We start from the raw sequence: 15,419 nt of genomic DNA, 5'->3' as shown, positions 1-15,419 counted from the left end.
ACTATCCGACCAATGAGATTGGCGCTTTTGCTCGCGTGTCTGGAGCTTCTGAAGTTACAGTAAAACACAACTTGGGGGCGCTCAAACACAAAACGGTCTTGCCGAGCACACATACGTAACGGCGAAGAAGAGATATACGCCAAGTAGCGTCTACACTGCCGAGGAGAAATAAGAAGAGGAAGATGCAAGGCAAGATGAATGTAGAGCCGCTGGTCTCGTTGGTGTCGGAACATAAAGAACTTTATGACAAACGCCACAGCGACTACAAAAATCTTGATAAAAGAGAATGTTATGGAGTGGTATTGCAGAGTAAATGGGCGCCATCTAATGTCAGGGAATGAATTTGCATGTTCACTCGGCTCATCGTCACGAAAATCGCTTGGGTGTGAACACAAAAAACGCATTGAAAAACGCTGACGAATAACGCGCGCCGATATTCGTCCCGGTGTGTACGAGCCCTTAGGCTAAAGAAAATGCAAATTCATGCGTGTACAGTAGAGGGCGCAAATAAAACAAACACAAAAATAATGTTAATCTAAAGTAATTTTTGCTTATTAGTATGGGTGAATTGGATCATTGAAGATCAGCAGCAAAGACATTGGTTAATAAAGTGAGATTAAACACATAAAGTATATTTGTGTAATTTAACATTTAATTATTGCAGGTTTGTATAATATTCTGAGTTTGCTTTTTTTTTCTCACTCAGCGTGAATCTCCAGCGTCTCGACTAAAGGAATTTCTATACTAAAAGAGTATTTTACCACGAGTTGCAAACGCGAGATTACGCCTGAACTGAATATGATGAAATAGACCACATTCAACTTAATATTAATGATTAGAAAACGCGTATTTGTATTGAGTTGTCCTCGAGAACGACATCCAAAAACAAAGATTCAAACATAAGATTCTCATGAGATCAGAATCACTCGCAAATATTCACGAACTTACGAGTTACAGGTACCTTGACGAATCTTTACCTTCGCAGAATCCCAAATGTTTCTAAAACCAAATTGAACTGCAAGTATTATCTTTAGAAATGTAGCAAGTTTTGTGCACTTCGGAAACTCAAATTAGCGTAACTGATTGTTCATACGACTGCATGTTATCATAGATTGCAACTTATACTGGGTTACCATATTCACACACCATATTATATTCAAAGAATCCTTAACGATATGTCTAATTTGCAATGGTATTTGTAGGGCATATGTCCACAAACCCATGGTAGCTCCAACGCATTCTCATCCCAAAGCGTAATATATTGACTCTTTTGCCAAAGCGTCTATATCCAACGCATATGGCACCCTTTAGCGTCAATATAACACGCTTCGGTTTTGGGTAGGTTTAGGTCTGGGGTAGTGTTAGGGTTAGACCACTAGGAGGCGCCATATATCTGCGTCTCATATGACGCTAAAGGGTGCCATGTGCGTGGGATATAGACGCTTTGGCAAAAGAGTCAGTATATTACGCCTTGGGATGAGAACGGGCTCGGTATATAGAGCCACTACTGAATGAATCACTCGAAATGATGATCTCACCGTTATCACATGGCTGAGCTGAGGCTGCTCAAATATCATGTTTGTTGCTATATGCGGCAGCCAGAGTGAACGGAGAAGATAAGAACAGCATAAAATAAGCTAAATTCATTGATTAACTCACCTAGCTCTTCTCACAGACAGAAATGTCTTCTGTGTTATGGCTTAACCATTCAACAGAAAGAAATCGTGGCTTATTTGAATACAAGAATGAAGAAAGTTTCCTTGTTACCCATATATTTTTGCACATGAGTTCCCCTCAGGACTTGAAAAAAGGTCATATTGTAATTTAAAGAAGCTGATTTGTAGATCTGGAGCTTGACGGCCACTGGCCTCATTCGATTTCATTTACAAATGGACATTGCAATGTAAAGATGACTAATGCTGTTATTTCATGTTTACATATTATGCAAACATTTCATTTTTTCAACTTCCCACATTTTTATGGCACAAAAAATGGACGATTTAGCATTTAGTGTTGGTGCAGACTTGTAAATGATTGAATTTTGTGTGCTTGCAAAAAAAAAGTTAAACTTAGAAACTTCTACACACCCTTAAGCAGCTGTTTTCCACTTTTACAAAAAAGTGAATAGTAACTAGGGCTGACAAGCTAAAAAAAAAAAAAAAGCACCATAAAACTAATGGTACTGATGCTGGGCCGAAATGTAGATTAATATTAATATTCACAGGCGCAAAGACAAAGTTATTATGAGTTACCTGTGTCATTGTAAGCCCCTTCATCGCAGTGTCAATTCATTTCAAGTCTATTCCATATGCAGTTGATATCTGACATCCATCATCAGATTCTTGGAATCCAATATTTTAGTTTAGGGAATGATTTTTATAAACAATATTTGTTATACCGGTTGCATCCTGATAGCAATCAATAATAGAAGTGGTCTAAATATTTAAAAAATGTACATATATCTTCTCAGGTGTAAAAAATGTTTGTCCAATCATTGCATTCGGTCCGAATGCAATGATAGGATGTTCTACTGCCTGCCCGATAAATTTGCATAGGCTACTTGTTCGCGCAGACATCACACGTCGTCAGTGTGTTTTATGCTATTGTAGACAGACGGCAGTCACTGAGTGCCACAAACAAACAGCAGAAACCTTTTACAGTTCCTCCTGAGCCAAAACAATGAGCTTATGCCCATGACTTTCTTCCCCGGAGCTGTTCACGTCCTTGGTCTGGGATTTATGCGTTTCAATGCTAACACTATATGAAATTGAATCTGCAACAGTCATGTGGCACAAGTCAGAGCGCTCTAAGTTGTTTACGTTCATTATTATTGTGATGTTATGTGCTTTGAGACATGAAGTAATTTAACGGCGTCTCTCGTGACGCTTTGCAGACTCTACTCTGGCTATGTGTTCATGTGTTATGAAGGAGGCATGGCTTAGGAGACGCTCTGAAGGATCTTATGCTTTCAAAGCTTTATACCCTTCCTTTAATTGTGTTAATGAAATACCTTTAAAACATTCATATGAAAAAACTAAATCATGATAATTTTTTTCTGGCCCCTCTGGATATTAATGGACATTTCAGTCTAGCACCAGTTAGTTTGAATGGCGCTTTTTTGAGCTGGTCAGCCCCAGTTCTTAATCAATTTTATGTAAAAGTGGGAAAACGGCAGCCAAAGGGTGTGTAGATGTTTCTAAGGATAATTTCTAAAAATTATTGTTTTGTTGATAAGAGCATTAAACACAAACCCTTATATTTTTAATCAGCTTTATTGACATTTTTTATATTCTATTCATTTCATCATTTACAGATCTGCACAAACACTAAAACATATTTTCCTAATATCAAACCTCCAGTGTCACATATCAATGGCTCAATATAACAACTTTCCAACTACAGTGAAAATCTAATATTAAACAGATATTTTCAGAAAGATATAGAGTGTGAGATAAAAAGAAAAGAAAATGCCATTTCTTTAATAATTACAACAATCTGTAATAAAAATTGTGACACTAAACATGCTGTAAGAATCCCAAATCGGCATTTTCCTTAAGGGAATCCATTGTTCAGAATTCTCCACTTCCTGGATTAAAGCTGTACACCAACAACATCTTAAACACACTCCGCTACAATGCAATGCCAAAGGGCTGATCTCAGGTCAGTGTGTGTGTGGGAGGAAGATCAAAAACTCTGATTACAACCGCAGAACAGCAAGTCTTTGTGTTTTGGACTGACATGACTATGATCCGATTAGGACAGAGCGCTTTAGAGAATGTGTGAAAGTGATAATAGAGGTGAGGAAGATGATGGTGTTCTTCAGGTTGGCCTGTTGTTGAACAGAGTGATAGGTGATAGTCTTGCCTTCATCTCGCGTCTGATCTGGCACCATGAGCACGGTCCGCAGAAGAAAGAGTACACACAGTCATTACAGATAGAGTCCTGCGTGAAGAAAACAGGGGTTAAACATAATGAACCACAATATAAGATCCATTCAGTGTTCTGTTTTCTTCTGTTGCATTACAATATATCTAAAGTGATGGTGTTCAATAGTTTATAGACCTTATGCAGAGCGGCGCCACGACAGGTATGAAAGCGAGGCTGTGAGGGAAAGACTTAAAAGTGTTTTCAATGGCATCCGATGTAAAAAGACGTTTAAAGCTCCTAGAACACTTATATTTTCAACCAGAGCTCATGTTGTTTAGAGTTTGTCTACTGAAATTTCTTGGAAAGATATTTTTGCAGTGTTTGTTTCATAAGGAGAACAACCCAAAAGCACGTTAAATAACGCTGAAGACATGAAGGAATGCATGTCTATCCCTTACAGCCTCGCTTTCATTCCCATTAAAAAAATCAAAGATGGCGCTGCATTGAATAAACTCTACAGGCTCAATAGACCTTATTCAGAGCATCGCCACAACAGGTACGAAAGCGAGGCTGTGAGGGACTTACCATGTTTTCAATGGCATCCATCCACTGTGGAAAGCTGTATAAAGCTCCTAGATCACTTAGCTATAATTTTCCACAGCGCATATTGTCTGGGGTGTCTACTGAAATTCCACGTAAAGATATTTGAAAATGAACCATGGTTTTGCAACAAAAAAACAAAACATGGTTATTGTAGCATGGTAACCAAAAATTAACCACACTTACAACTCACACTTAAAATTTGCTACACGTACATAGTTTAACCTTAGTATTAGTAGGCCTAGTACAACTGTGGTTATACAACTGGTAATCAATCAAAAAAACATGGTTACTACACTTTTACTATAATAAAACCATGGTTAATTTTTGCAGTGTTTCGTCAGCACAGCAGAACAATCCAAAAACACATTAAAAAACAATACAACCCACTGAAGAGATGCATGTCCCTCACAAATTCATTCCCGTAAAAATCCAAGATGGCGCTGCTGAAGCGTATGCCATATTGAATTTGATGCAGATGAAAAATAGTCTGTGAAACAGTCATGGCACGCACTCTAAAACTCACACCTTTCAAAACTGTGTTTTTGTAACCATTGAACGTAGTTCGTTCCCTCACAGCCTCATTTTCATTCCTGTCAAAAATCAAACATGGCGCAACCCTGATTACGGTCTATTGATTCAACTCGTCATAACACAAAAGGATGCAGTTTCTTTCTAATCTATGCTTTGGTAATCAAAGTTTTCTTGTGTCTTTACCGTGATGCCGTATCGTCGTCGTGTGGACACCCTCATGGAGAGAGTAACAGGAGGAATACACCCGCAGCTGTCCAGTAGAGGGAGACACAGACACTCTCCATGATCTCTGGCTGTGATGCAGGCGAAGCAAGGGAAACACCACACAGAGAAGCAACCTGCAGAAGACCGACCGATTCAAGTCATTATTCTGCCTAAACAATTCGACTGTGCACCTGTTAAAAACATCAGAGAGTTCACTTATTTCTTAAAAACCTTAATTCACTATGTTTTATACACACACACTCACATTCATTGACGTTGTCGCATTCACATATGCTGGTGGTCCACTGGTCTGATGCTGCAGACACCACTAGTGGCTTGGGTTGTTGAATCACCATCTTGCTTGCCATGATGAATGAGTCTCAGATCCAACAACTCTGCAATCCCAGGGGAAAAAAACAATCTAAAGCAGAATTTTTGCAATTAATAAACAGGTGACTTCAAAAGTCAGACACTAAAATGTATTACATTGTTGCGTCCATAAAGGAAATTCTAAATTCCAAATTCTAAAAACAACAACACTTGGCTCACCAGTTGCTCCAGCAGCAGATTTGGTCTTACCTGGGACAGAGGAAAGTTCAGCAGAAGACTGACACTTTGAGAGGGCGATGCTGTCATTTATTTAGGGGGAGGGAGGATGTCGGGAATGTCTACGTAGATTCTCACTCTATACACACATAAAGGATGCTTATCAAAGAACAACTTTCTAGTTGTGCTTTCATCAGAACAGAGCATGGTAATAATGAGAAAAATGACAAGTATGCAAGATCAATAGATTTTGGAAAAATGGACAAGAAATACAACGTGGTTATCCCTATTGTATTACATTTTGTCCTTTGAAAATACCTAAACAGGTGCAATGAGGTGAGATAAATGTCACAATCTTTATTTGGATCCAGGGCTTTAATTGTAGTGAAACTCAGAGTACTGATTAATCATCAGGAACGTTTTATGAAATCATCTTCGTTTTTACAGTAGCCTAGATACTGATTACATAAAGATAGGCCAGACATCGACTGGCAGAGTACATCTTCTCTGTGATTTCCCAGTCTTTCGGTTAGTACTTTAAGGTTACAGTAAATAGAAGTGTACATTTGGATAAAAAGCATCTGCTAAATTGCAAATCACTAATAACAGGCTATTCAGGTGGACTGCTTTCTGTTCAGATAAAATCAAATCCAGAGCTCCTTGATGAAATTTCCCAATCTACTACTGCATTTTGGGGGCCTAAATACACAAACTTTTAAAAGCAGGTTTCCAAAAACGGTTATGTCATACACATGTGTCTATGGAGCATAGTGTTTCTTTACAAAGTGACACCGACAACTACTGGCTTGGCATGGGCGCTTTTAGTCGTTTTCGCAGATCTGTGTGAACGGGGATCATTTTGACAACGTTGTCTTCCATACGCAAAAAATGGAAAGGAAAAACATTTCCATTTTTAGCACTTCATTGTCATGTAAACGTATATCCTCAACGTAGTGAGCGCTAACAATACCCGTAGACACAAGCAAGAAATGCAAGAAACCAGCAAAGACCAGGGAAAGGAGCAATATAACAGGATCAGAGCACATGAGGAGCAGGTGAACTCAATCAACCAAACAAGGATTAAATAAGGGGGCGTGGAAACGGAAACTGGAGCACATGACCAACACAAACAAAAGGTGTGTTTGACATTGGCTGCAGCTGGGAATTATCTTTCTTTGACATGTTTGAAACCATAATGAGGAAATCATTTATTACAGTCCCTCTATAGTCAATAATTGTATCCCTTAAAACTCATCTTTGATCACCAAAATGACACATTCAATGTTTTTCCTTGAAAAAAAATGTATTCATGCCATTAAATAGCTTGAATGTAACTCCACACCCTTTCCTCATTTAGTATACGCGGTTCTATGAATATGCAAATGAGCCCCGCCTCCACTCACTCGCTCAGCTCAGAGATCCACTCGTTGACGATCACACGTTGATCTGATTGGTTAAAAGGTTTGTGACATCAGAAACACCAGCGATTTTGAGACTGTCTTTGCTTCTCTGCAGTTTTAAAGAGAAAATACTCAGCAATGCTGTCGACTTATGAATTTACACATGGTTTGTCTTAAAGCATATTAAAAACACACATAGACAACATTAAAAGCTGGATTTTCACCAAATCGTTTGTTGACAAAAAAAAAAAAGTATTGGAAAAAGAAGAAGCTGAAATGTAAGGAAGTGTCTTGCAAAGGTGGTTAGCAAGGAAAAACTCCCAAGGATGTTATACAGATGTAAAGGAAGAAACCTGGGAACAATGATAGATAATAATATTAATGTAAAAAAATCAGGTCAACATCCCATAATGCATCCTTCACGCACCAAGCTTTGGTGTGTGAAGACTGATAAAGGCCCTATGTTTGCCTCTGTTACTGCTTTAAACTAGCCTGGGAAAACCCAGACAACTTCCGGGCAAATTTAGATTTGCTCTGAAAGTTAGTCTGGCAAAGAGCTCATTCAAGCCCATTTCCAATCCGTCTAAATCGTGGCACCAATCAGAAACGTTGGGGCGGGCTTTACACGATGACGACAGCGCTGGGATTTTGAAGCAGATTTTGTAGCCTACATTACAAAGATGGATGCCGCCGTCGAACATCACTCGTTCGAATCAGCTATCGCATCTGTTTTAAGCGATTTGAACGTTTCCTTTTTGTAAAAAACCGAGCAAAGAACAACACTCGGAGATGTTTCTCCGCCGCTCTGCATACGTCATCTCCTTCATCGCTCTGATTGGTTTTAGGTCTATCCGCGACGTCCGTTGGTGACGCCCCTCTGGAAATGATTTGTCTATGACGCTTTGCCAGACCATAACTCAGTTACAACTGAGAATGGTCTGGTTTTAACCAGGCTAGCTTTAAACATTTTAATTATGAAATTTTTTGCTTTTTTTTGCATTCTTCCTTTTCTTTCTCACAGATAGTTCGCAGTATCAGTGCACGCACGTCCTGGTTTTGCAGAGTTATTTTGTCATCACTAACCCTGGGTCAACATATTTTGTTAAGCCTGGAACAAAATTCCTCCCTGAAAATGTAATCTCAATATCCCATGAGTTATGCATAAAATCAGAGGGAAATGATAAATATGAATAACGCGGATGTAGAAGCTCCTGGTTATAAGCCTGAACTTGACACAAACTGTAAACTTGTCCCTCAAATCAGATTGGTTGACTGGAATGTTGTTGATCAACAAAGATGTTGCACTGTGTGAAATCAGGCTCTGTGTCAGTGTATTAAGACGAGTCTTTATTTCTCACGTCAGCAGAACTGGTAATCACCTGAAATCTATCGATAAAAAGAAAAGCATGAACCGGACTAACCTGCCCTGTGGAGACGTGATGTGATGTGATGCTAATCTCGTGTGTCTACGCATGTGTTTGCTCGCTGCTGGTTCTATAAAGTCTGAAAACTCGGATTCTCATCGACACTCATTCTTCATCTCCGTCATCAGTCATAACCAGTGCTGTCTTTCAGAGCTCGAGTCATCATGGCAACTAAGATGGTGATTCAGCAGCCGAAGCCCTTGGTTTTGGCTCCGGGTTCTGACCAGTGGTCCACCAGCCTCTGCGAATGCGACACACTCCCAGACTGTGAGTGCATTTTCATTGAAATCCCAACGGATAGCTGGACATTTGATTGTCTTTGTCTTTGTGTGGTGCCTGATTTTCCCCATCTTGTTGGGCAGGTTGCTTTGCGTTCTGGTGCTGCCCATGTTTCGCCTGCATCACAGCCCAGGATCACGGAGAGTGTCTCTGCTTGCCCCTGCTGGACAGTTTCGGACTCATCCCACCCATCACTATGGCAATGAGAGTGTCTGTCCGACGCACGTATGGCATCGAGGTAAAGACTTTACTGGGATTCACTGCAAAAAACGCATCAGTTCTGAACTAGTTGCATTCATTTAAGACAGTTGAATTAACTTAAAAAAGTGAGGAAACCCCTTGCTTTAAAATTATTAAGTAGGCTAAATGTTAGATGTGCAAGTGAAAAAATTATGTTATGTGGAATTGTCAAGTTCACATAACTTAATTTTTTCAATTACACATGCAATTCACATTTATATAGCGCTTTTCACAATACACATTTCAAAGCAGCTTTACAGAAAATGCACGAGTCCACATTACAATTTAGAGTGATCTGTTATCAGAGGGAACTGTCTAAGATATGTATTTCAGAAATGTAGCCAACATATACAAAATAATAGTTATGCGAAAAAGGTTCATTTAAACAATGTATAATTGAACGCTGAAAAAAATGAGCTCATTTAAGTAATGAATACATGTTTGTTAAATGATTATGACAGTTTATTTACTTAATAATCTTAAGGCAATGTGTTTCCTTGCTTTTTTTAAGTTAAGTCAACTGATCCCTTTTAACATTGTAGATTATTCTCTGATGTTAGACTGAACTCATGTGTATTTCCCCCCCTCTCTCTCTCTCTCTCTCTCTCTCTCTCTCTCTCTCTCTCTCTCTCTCTCTCTCTCTCTCTCTCTCTCTCTCTCTCTCTCTTTCTCTCAGGACTCTATTTGCAACGACTGTGTGTTGTCCTTCTGCTGCGGGCCATGTTCTTATTGTCAGATAAGACGTGAGCTGAAGTCCCGCAACCGCCCTGTCACCCTCTTAAGCTTCCGAAAATAAAACACTTCATCATCATCAGTCACTGATTCGTAACTTCAACTTTAAAATGAAGTCAGTTCTGACCCTGAGGTGTGGACTTCAGCTAGTCGGCTGAGGAATGATGCCTGAAAAGTCTTCTCTACATGATTCTTTCACTTAATATTCAACAATATTATTGATCTGACTGTAGTGGCACTATTGGATGAGAACTGAACTGGTCTGGATGATGACGTTGATGATCTTTACAACAGAACTGAATCAACACTGAACTGACTTCAGATGAGATGCATCATTTTCCTGTTATCACTGTAAAGCTGCTTTGAAACAATATGTATTGTATGAAGCGCTATATAAATAAAGGTGACTTGACTCTAGGGTACTGATGCTTCATTAGAATTTTATAAATATTTTTAATGTATTATGTCATTGTTCATGTTGAAATAAAAATAATTGTGATTAAAAACTGCACTCTTTTTGTATGTTGTTTTGTTTTAATATACACACACGTTGGGTTTTCATTCATGTAATGTACACTCACCTAAAGGATTATTAGGAACACCTTTTCAATTTCTCATTAATGCAATTATCTAATCAACCAATCACATGGCAGTTGCTTCAATGCATTTAGGGGTGTGGTCCTGGTCAAGACAATCTCCTGAACTCCAAACTGAATGTCAGAATGGGAAAGAAAGGTGATTTAAAGGAGAACTCCGGCGCAAAATGAACCTTTGGTCTAACATTGTTACCTAGTCAACCGTTATCTGAGATTTGTTTTCATGATTATCGAATGTAAATAGTTTTATCTCTAAAAACAGTTTAGCCTATAAAGCTAGTATAACGCTAGTATATTGGGCATAGTGTAATGACAAATAAAAATCGCTTGTTAATACCACTAACAAGGCTCAAAATAGCCCCACACTAACACGGTAGCATAATGAGGGTCCCTACCTTCAAACCGAAGCATTGAGAACTTTGTCAGTGTCCAGACAGTTTAATAAGAAGATATTTTAAACATACAGTCAACTTCGCGTATACAGGCAGAAGCCATCTTTGAAATACAGTCTTTACCAATCGATCTACGAACGCCGATCCAAGCCTGCTGTTCGCGCTTACCTTATCACAACTTATAGCTCGTTCACATTCTCACCAGCGCACTTGGATCGGCGTTCGTAGATCGACTGGTAAAGACTGTATTTCAAAGATGGCTTCTGCCTGTATACGCGAAGTTGACTGTATGTTTAAAATATCTTCTTATTAAACTGTCTGGACACTGACAAAGTTCTCAATGCTTCGGTTTGAAGGTAGGGACCCTCATTATGCTACCGTGTTAGTGTGGGGCTATTTTGAGCCTTGTTAGTGGTATTAACAAGCGATTTTTATTTGTCATTACACTATGCCCAATATACTAGCGTTATACTAGCTTTATAGGCTAAACTGTTTTTAGAGATAAAACTATTTACATTCGATAATCATGAAAACAAATCTCAGATAACGGTTGACTAGGTAACAATGTGCAATTAGACCAAAGGTTCATTTTGCGCCGGAGTTCTCCTTTAAGCAATTTTGAGCGTGGCATGGTTGTTGGTGCGAGACGGGCCGGTCTGAGTATTTCACAATCTGCTCAGTTACTGGGATTTTCACGCACAACCATTTCTAGGGTTTACAAAGAATGGTGTGAAAAGGGAAAAACATCCAGTGTGCGGCAGTCCTGTGGGCGAAAATGCCTTGTTGATGCTAGAGGTCAGAGGAGAATGGGCTGACTGATTCAAGCTGATAGAAGAGCAACGTTGACTGAAATAACCACTCGTTACAACCGAGGTATGCAGCAAAGCATTTGTGAAGCCACAACACGCACAACCTTGAGGCGGATGGGCTACAACAGCAGAAGACCCCACCGGGCACCACTCATCTCCACTACAAATAGGAAAAAGAGGCTACAATTTGCAAGAGCTCACCAAAATTGGACCTTTGAAGACTGGAAAAATGTTGCCTGGTCTGATGAGTCTCGATTTCTGTTGAGACATTCAGATGTTAGAGTCAGAATTTGGCGTAAACAGAATGAGAACATGGATCCATCATGCCTTGTTACCACTGTGCAGGCTGGTGGTGGTGGTGTAATGGTGTGGGGGATGTTTTCTTGGCACACTTTAGGCCCCTTAGTGCCAATTGGGCATCGTTTAAATGCCACGGCCTACCTGAGCATTGTTTCTGACCATGTCCATCCCTTTATGGCCACCATGTACCCATCCTCTGATGGCTACTTCCAGCAGGATAATGCACCTTGTCACAAAGCTCGAATCATTTCAAATTGGTTTCTTGAACATGACAATGAGTTCACTGTACTAAAATGGCCCCCACAGTCACCAGATCTCAACCCAATAGAGCATCTTTGGGATGTGGTGGAACGGGAGCTTCGTGCCCTGGATGTGCAACCCACATTTTAAATTGTAATAATATTACTGTTTTTACAGTAGGCTATTTTAAATGCAGCCTTGAGCAGAAGAGATGTTAAAAAATATTAAATAATAATACCCATTTACTAACAATTTAGTTTAATGCATTAGTTAACAATTATCAATGAAAAATACTTCTAAAGCAAATACAAATCTTAATGTTAACACCAATCAAAAGTTGTATATTATTATATTATTAATGGACCTGAGCAAATATGAACTATCAATTAACAACTGTATTTTATATTAGCTAATGTTAACAGTTATATTAATCCTGCTTATTGATAGATGTTAGTTAAAGCATTATGTTAAATAATGGGAACTTGTTAAGTTACCAAAAACTTTTGACCAGTAGTGTAGGCCAGTGGTTCTCAACTCTGCACATGTATATGTCTTCCTTATTTCAGATCATCCGCTCGTGGATAGAGCTCAGATACGGGAGACATACAAAATGTGCAGAGCGGTGGATCCCCGGGACAGGAGTAGAGAACCACTGGTGGAGGATACAGACTTGCTAACACAAAGTTAGGCCTAAAATTTGACAAGTCAGGTCAGGATTGATTCCAGGAAAAAATAATTTCTGTATCTCTGAGACAAGAACATTCTTCTTTCCCAGATCCACCCTTACCCTTTTAACGTTGCACCCAGTTATGTGAAAATTATTACACATTTAAAACACAAATCTTATGCTTATTGTAAAACAGTTTCAACCCACAATGCAAGTAGAGACATGCGGCGACTGTTCTCCATGATAATAATGCCATCTATGTTCATTGCACAAGTGGAATTCACACTTCAGAGCAAAAAGCTGTAATTGCATAAATAATTATTATATGGCTTCCTACTTTACAAACTGGCTTCCAACACATTAAATCTGCAAGATATAGTCGCTTAAATACAATTCTTAGAAAGCAACTCATTCATAGTCATTACCCATGAAAACCCAAGGAGGGCGTGTGGGGAGACGACACAACAAAGACTTGTTAGTTCACTTTGAATATGTGAAATATGTGAAATATGAGAGAAATTATACATTAGGTTATGTTGATTTTTGATATGCACCCAGCAGGCAGCGTTTAGTAAAAATGTGTGACACATGGTTTCACAACACAATTAGGAGTAGGCTAACGCAATACATTTAAAACATAAACATAAAATACAGTAAATAAAAGGATCATAAAATATGCATTTAAACATACACACTACTACAATCGGATAAAGCTAAGTCGCCAATCAATGGTGTGAAACAAATATTACACAGCTCTGATTTAGCCCTGTGCACCAATGCTGCATATAATTATACAGTGTAAAAAAACAAATCCTCTCATTTTTACAGAAAAATGGCAGTTGTGATATGCTGAGGTTTATATATATATATATATATATATATATATATATATATATATATATATATATATAAGGTGCACAGTGTCATGCACACACATAAAAAACACTATCATGCTAACACACACGACACAAAAATAGTGCTATAAAACACTGATTTAACAACATAAGTTGTAATATTAAACCCTAATATACAAAACTGTAAACTATTATATAATTATTTAAATTAAAAGTCATCAAACAGGAAGTATCAGACAGGTAATTCTGGGAATAGTCTCGCGTAGAGACAATTCCCAGAATTACAGTTCGTTCGACAAACAACCAATTACAGTTTGTTTTGTTCAGCGTCACGTTTCGGGGCGTGGAAATGTCCCCATAACAACAGACCGGCGTGCAACAAGTCAGTCAGCATAGAAAATCAAAGAAGGAGAAAACAACTTCAAGAGTCTATGCCGTGAACCTCGCATAATTTGAGAATCCTACATTTAGCTGATCTTGATAAATGCTCATTGTCACTCATGTAAACACAACAGTTTTTCTTCCGCAATCACACGTCTGCGCTTTGTTTCCCGGCGGACCGAAAATAAACGAGACACTCGCGCCCCCCGGAAATCCGATAAAATTCAACCAATGAGATGTTCCAGTTAAGGGCCAATCCCAATTCTACCCCTTACCCCTTCACTTACCCCTTCCCCTCTGTTTTGCGCGTGCACGTGAAGGGGTAGGGCTGTCTCAATTCTCTTTTGGTTGGAGGGGTAGGGGTAAGGGGAAGGGCCAGATAGCCCTTCAAACGAAGATTTTTCGGGACCACACTTCAAACGAAGGGGTATGAGAAGTGTCACTGCATACACCGGCTACAGACGCAAAATGGCTGCCCACGCAAAAATATTTACATTTTTAACGACAAATAATGATTTCCTTTATGTAACATTCAATCTCGTGTTCATATTTACGGTCAGTTTCTTCAAAGAAATGTTTGTAAAAAAAATACAACTGGTGAATGTAATTGCGGAAGGGAATTGGCTTATATTTTACAGTAGGTACATCTGCCATGAACGCATTGTTTTTTTGTGGTTATATGTGAACACGATATAAACGAACAGTGCTTACAGTTTCGTGCTTTTTGCAATATGATCAGATCAACCAGTCTTGTATGGTCTTTATCAAACAGGGACACCTGAGGAAACCCGGAGGATAATTCGTTTTCGCGTTGGCAACGAGCAACATTTCCTTAAGTCCAAACAAGGCAAAACAACTTTGGGAGTGAATCTGTTAAACGTTACTGTGCTTCACAAGACAAATGCAAAAAAATAGCTGTAACCCATGCAACTGAGATGACTGCAGCTGTCGACAGCATCTTGGAAGTTTGTGATAAACATCGGCGCATCTCCTGTGACGTAGGCGCTAGCGACGACGTATAATGACGTGTAACCGTGTAGTAGTGGTGTCCCATTTCTTAGGGGAATATTTTCACCCCTTCGCCTTGCCACTCTGTTTCAAGGGTCAAGGGGAAGGGGAAGGGTTAGGGGTAGACGAAGGGGAAAGGGGTAGAATTGGGATTGGGCCTAAGTGTACCATATGCATCAGACGTTTAGCCAACGTTCCGTGGGCGTGACGTCTGAGGCTGAGACTATTCTGGGAATGTCCTTTTATGAATTTTCACTGTCGATTTGCTCTTTTTTTTTTTCTTCCAAAAACGGTTTAACAGTATTACTGTATGGTTAATACTATTAACAGGTTTTTACTGTAGCAT

At 39.1% G+C, this 15,419-nt stretch overlaps 2 protein-coding genes across 2 annotated transcripts; one reads left to right on the top strand and one right to left on the bottom strand.

Moving 5' to 3' along the window:
- Window positions 1–3,325: 3,325 nt before the first annotated feature.
- On the bottom strand, window positions 3,326–5,870 carry ponzr4 (plac8 onzin related protein 4). The gene is made up of 4 exons (XM_056234776.1): window positions 5,785–5,870; window positions 5,471–5,598; window positions 5,185–5,339; window positions 3,326–3,942 (listed from the first exon to the last, which is right to left on the bottom strand). Exons 2-4 carry the CDS (start codon window positions 5,571–5,573, stop codon window positions 3,820–3,822), a joined length of 381 nt encoding a protein of 126 aa, XP_056090751.1. The 5' UTR covers window positions 5,574–5,598; window positions 5,785–5,870; the 3' UTR covers window positions 3,326–3,819.
- Window positions 5,871–8,677: 2,807 nt separating this feature from the next.
- LOC130070399 (cornifelin homolog A-like) lies at window positions 8,678–10,001 on the top strand. Its single transcript, XM_056234777.1, has 3 exons — window positions 8,678–8,842; window positions 8,938–9,092; window positions 9,771–10,001. The coding sequence occupies exons 1-3, from the start codon at window positions 8,740–8,742 to the stop codon at window positions 9,888–9,890; spliced, it is 378 nt and encodes a 125-aa protein (XP_056090752.1). The 5' UTR covers window positions 8,678–8,739; the 3' UTR covers window positions 9,891–10,001.
- The last annotated feature ends 5,418 nt before the right edge of the window (window positions 10,002–15,419 follow it).

Source organism: Rhinichthys klamathensis, unplaced genomic scaffold (assembly GCF_029890125.1).
Source record: "Rhinichthys klamathensis goyatoka isolate OS25496 unplaced genomic scaffold, OSU_Roscu_1.1 h1tg000405l_1, whole genome shotgun sequence".
In the NCBI taxonomy this organism is placed as follows: domain Eukaryota; kingdom Metazoa; phylum Chordata; class Actinopteri; order Cypriniformes; family Leuciscidae; genus Rhinichthys; species Rhinichthys klamathensis.
Note: the sequence above shows the minus strand (reverse complement) of the source record. Positions and strands in the feature narration are given on the sequence as shown.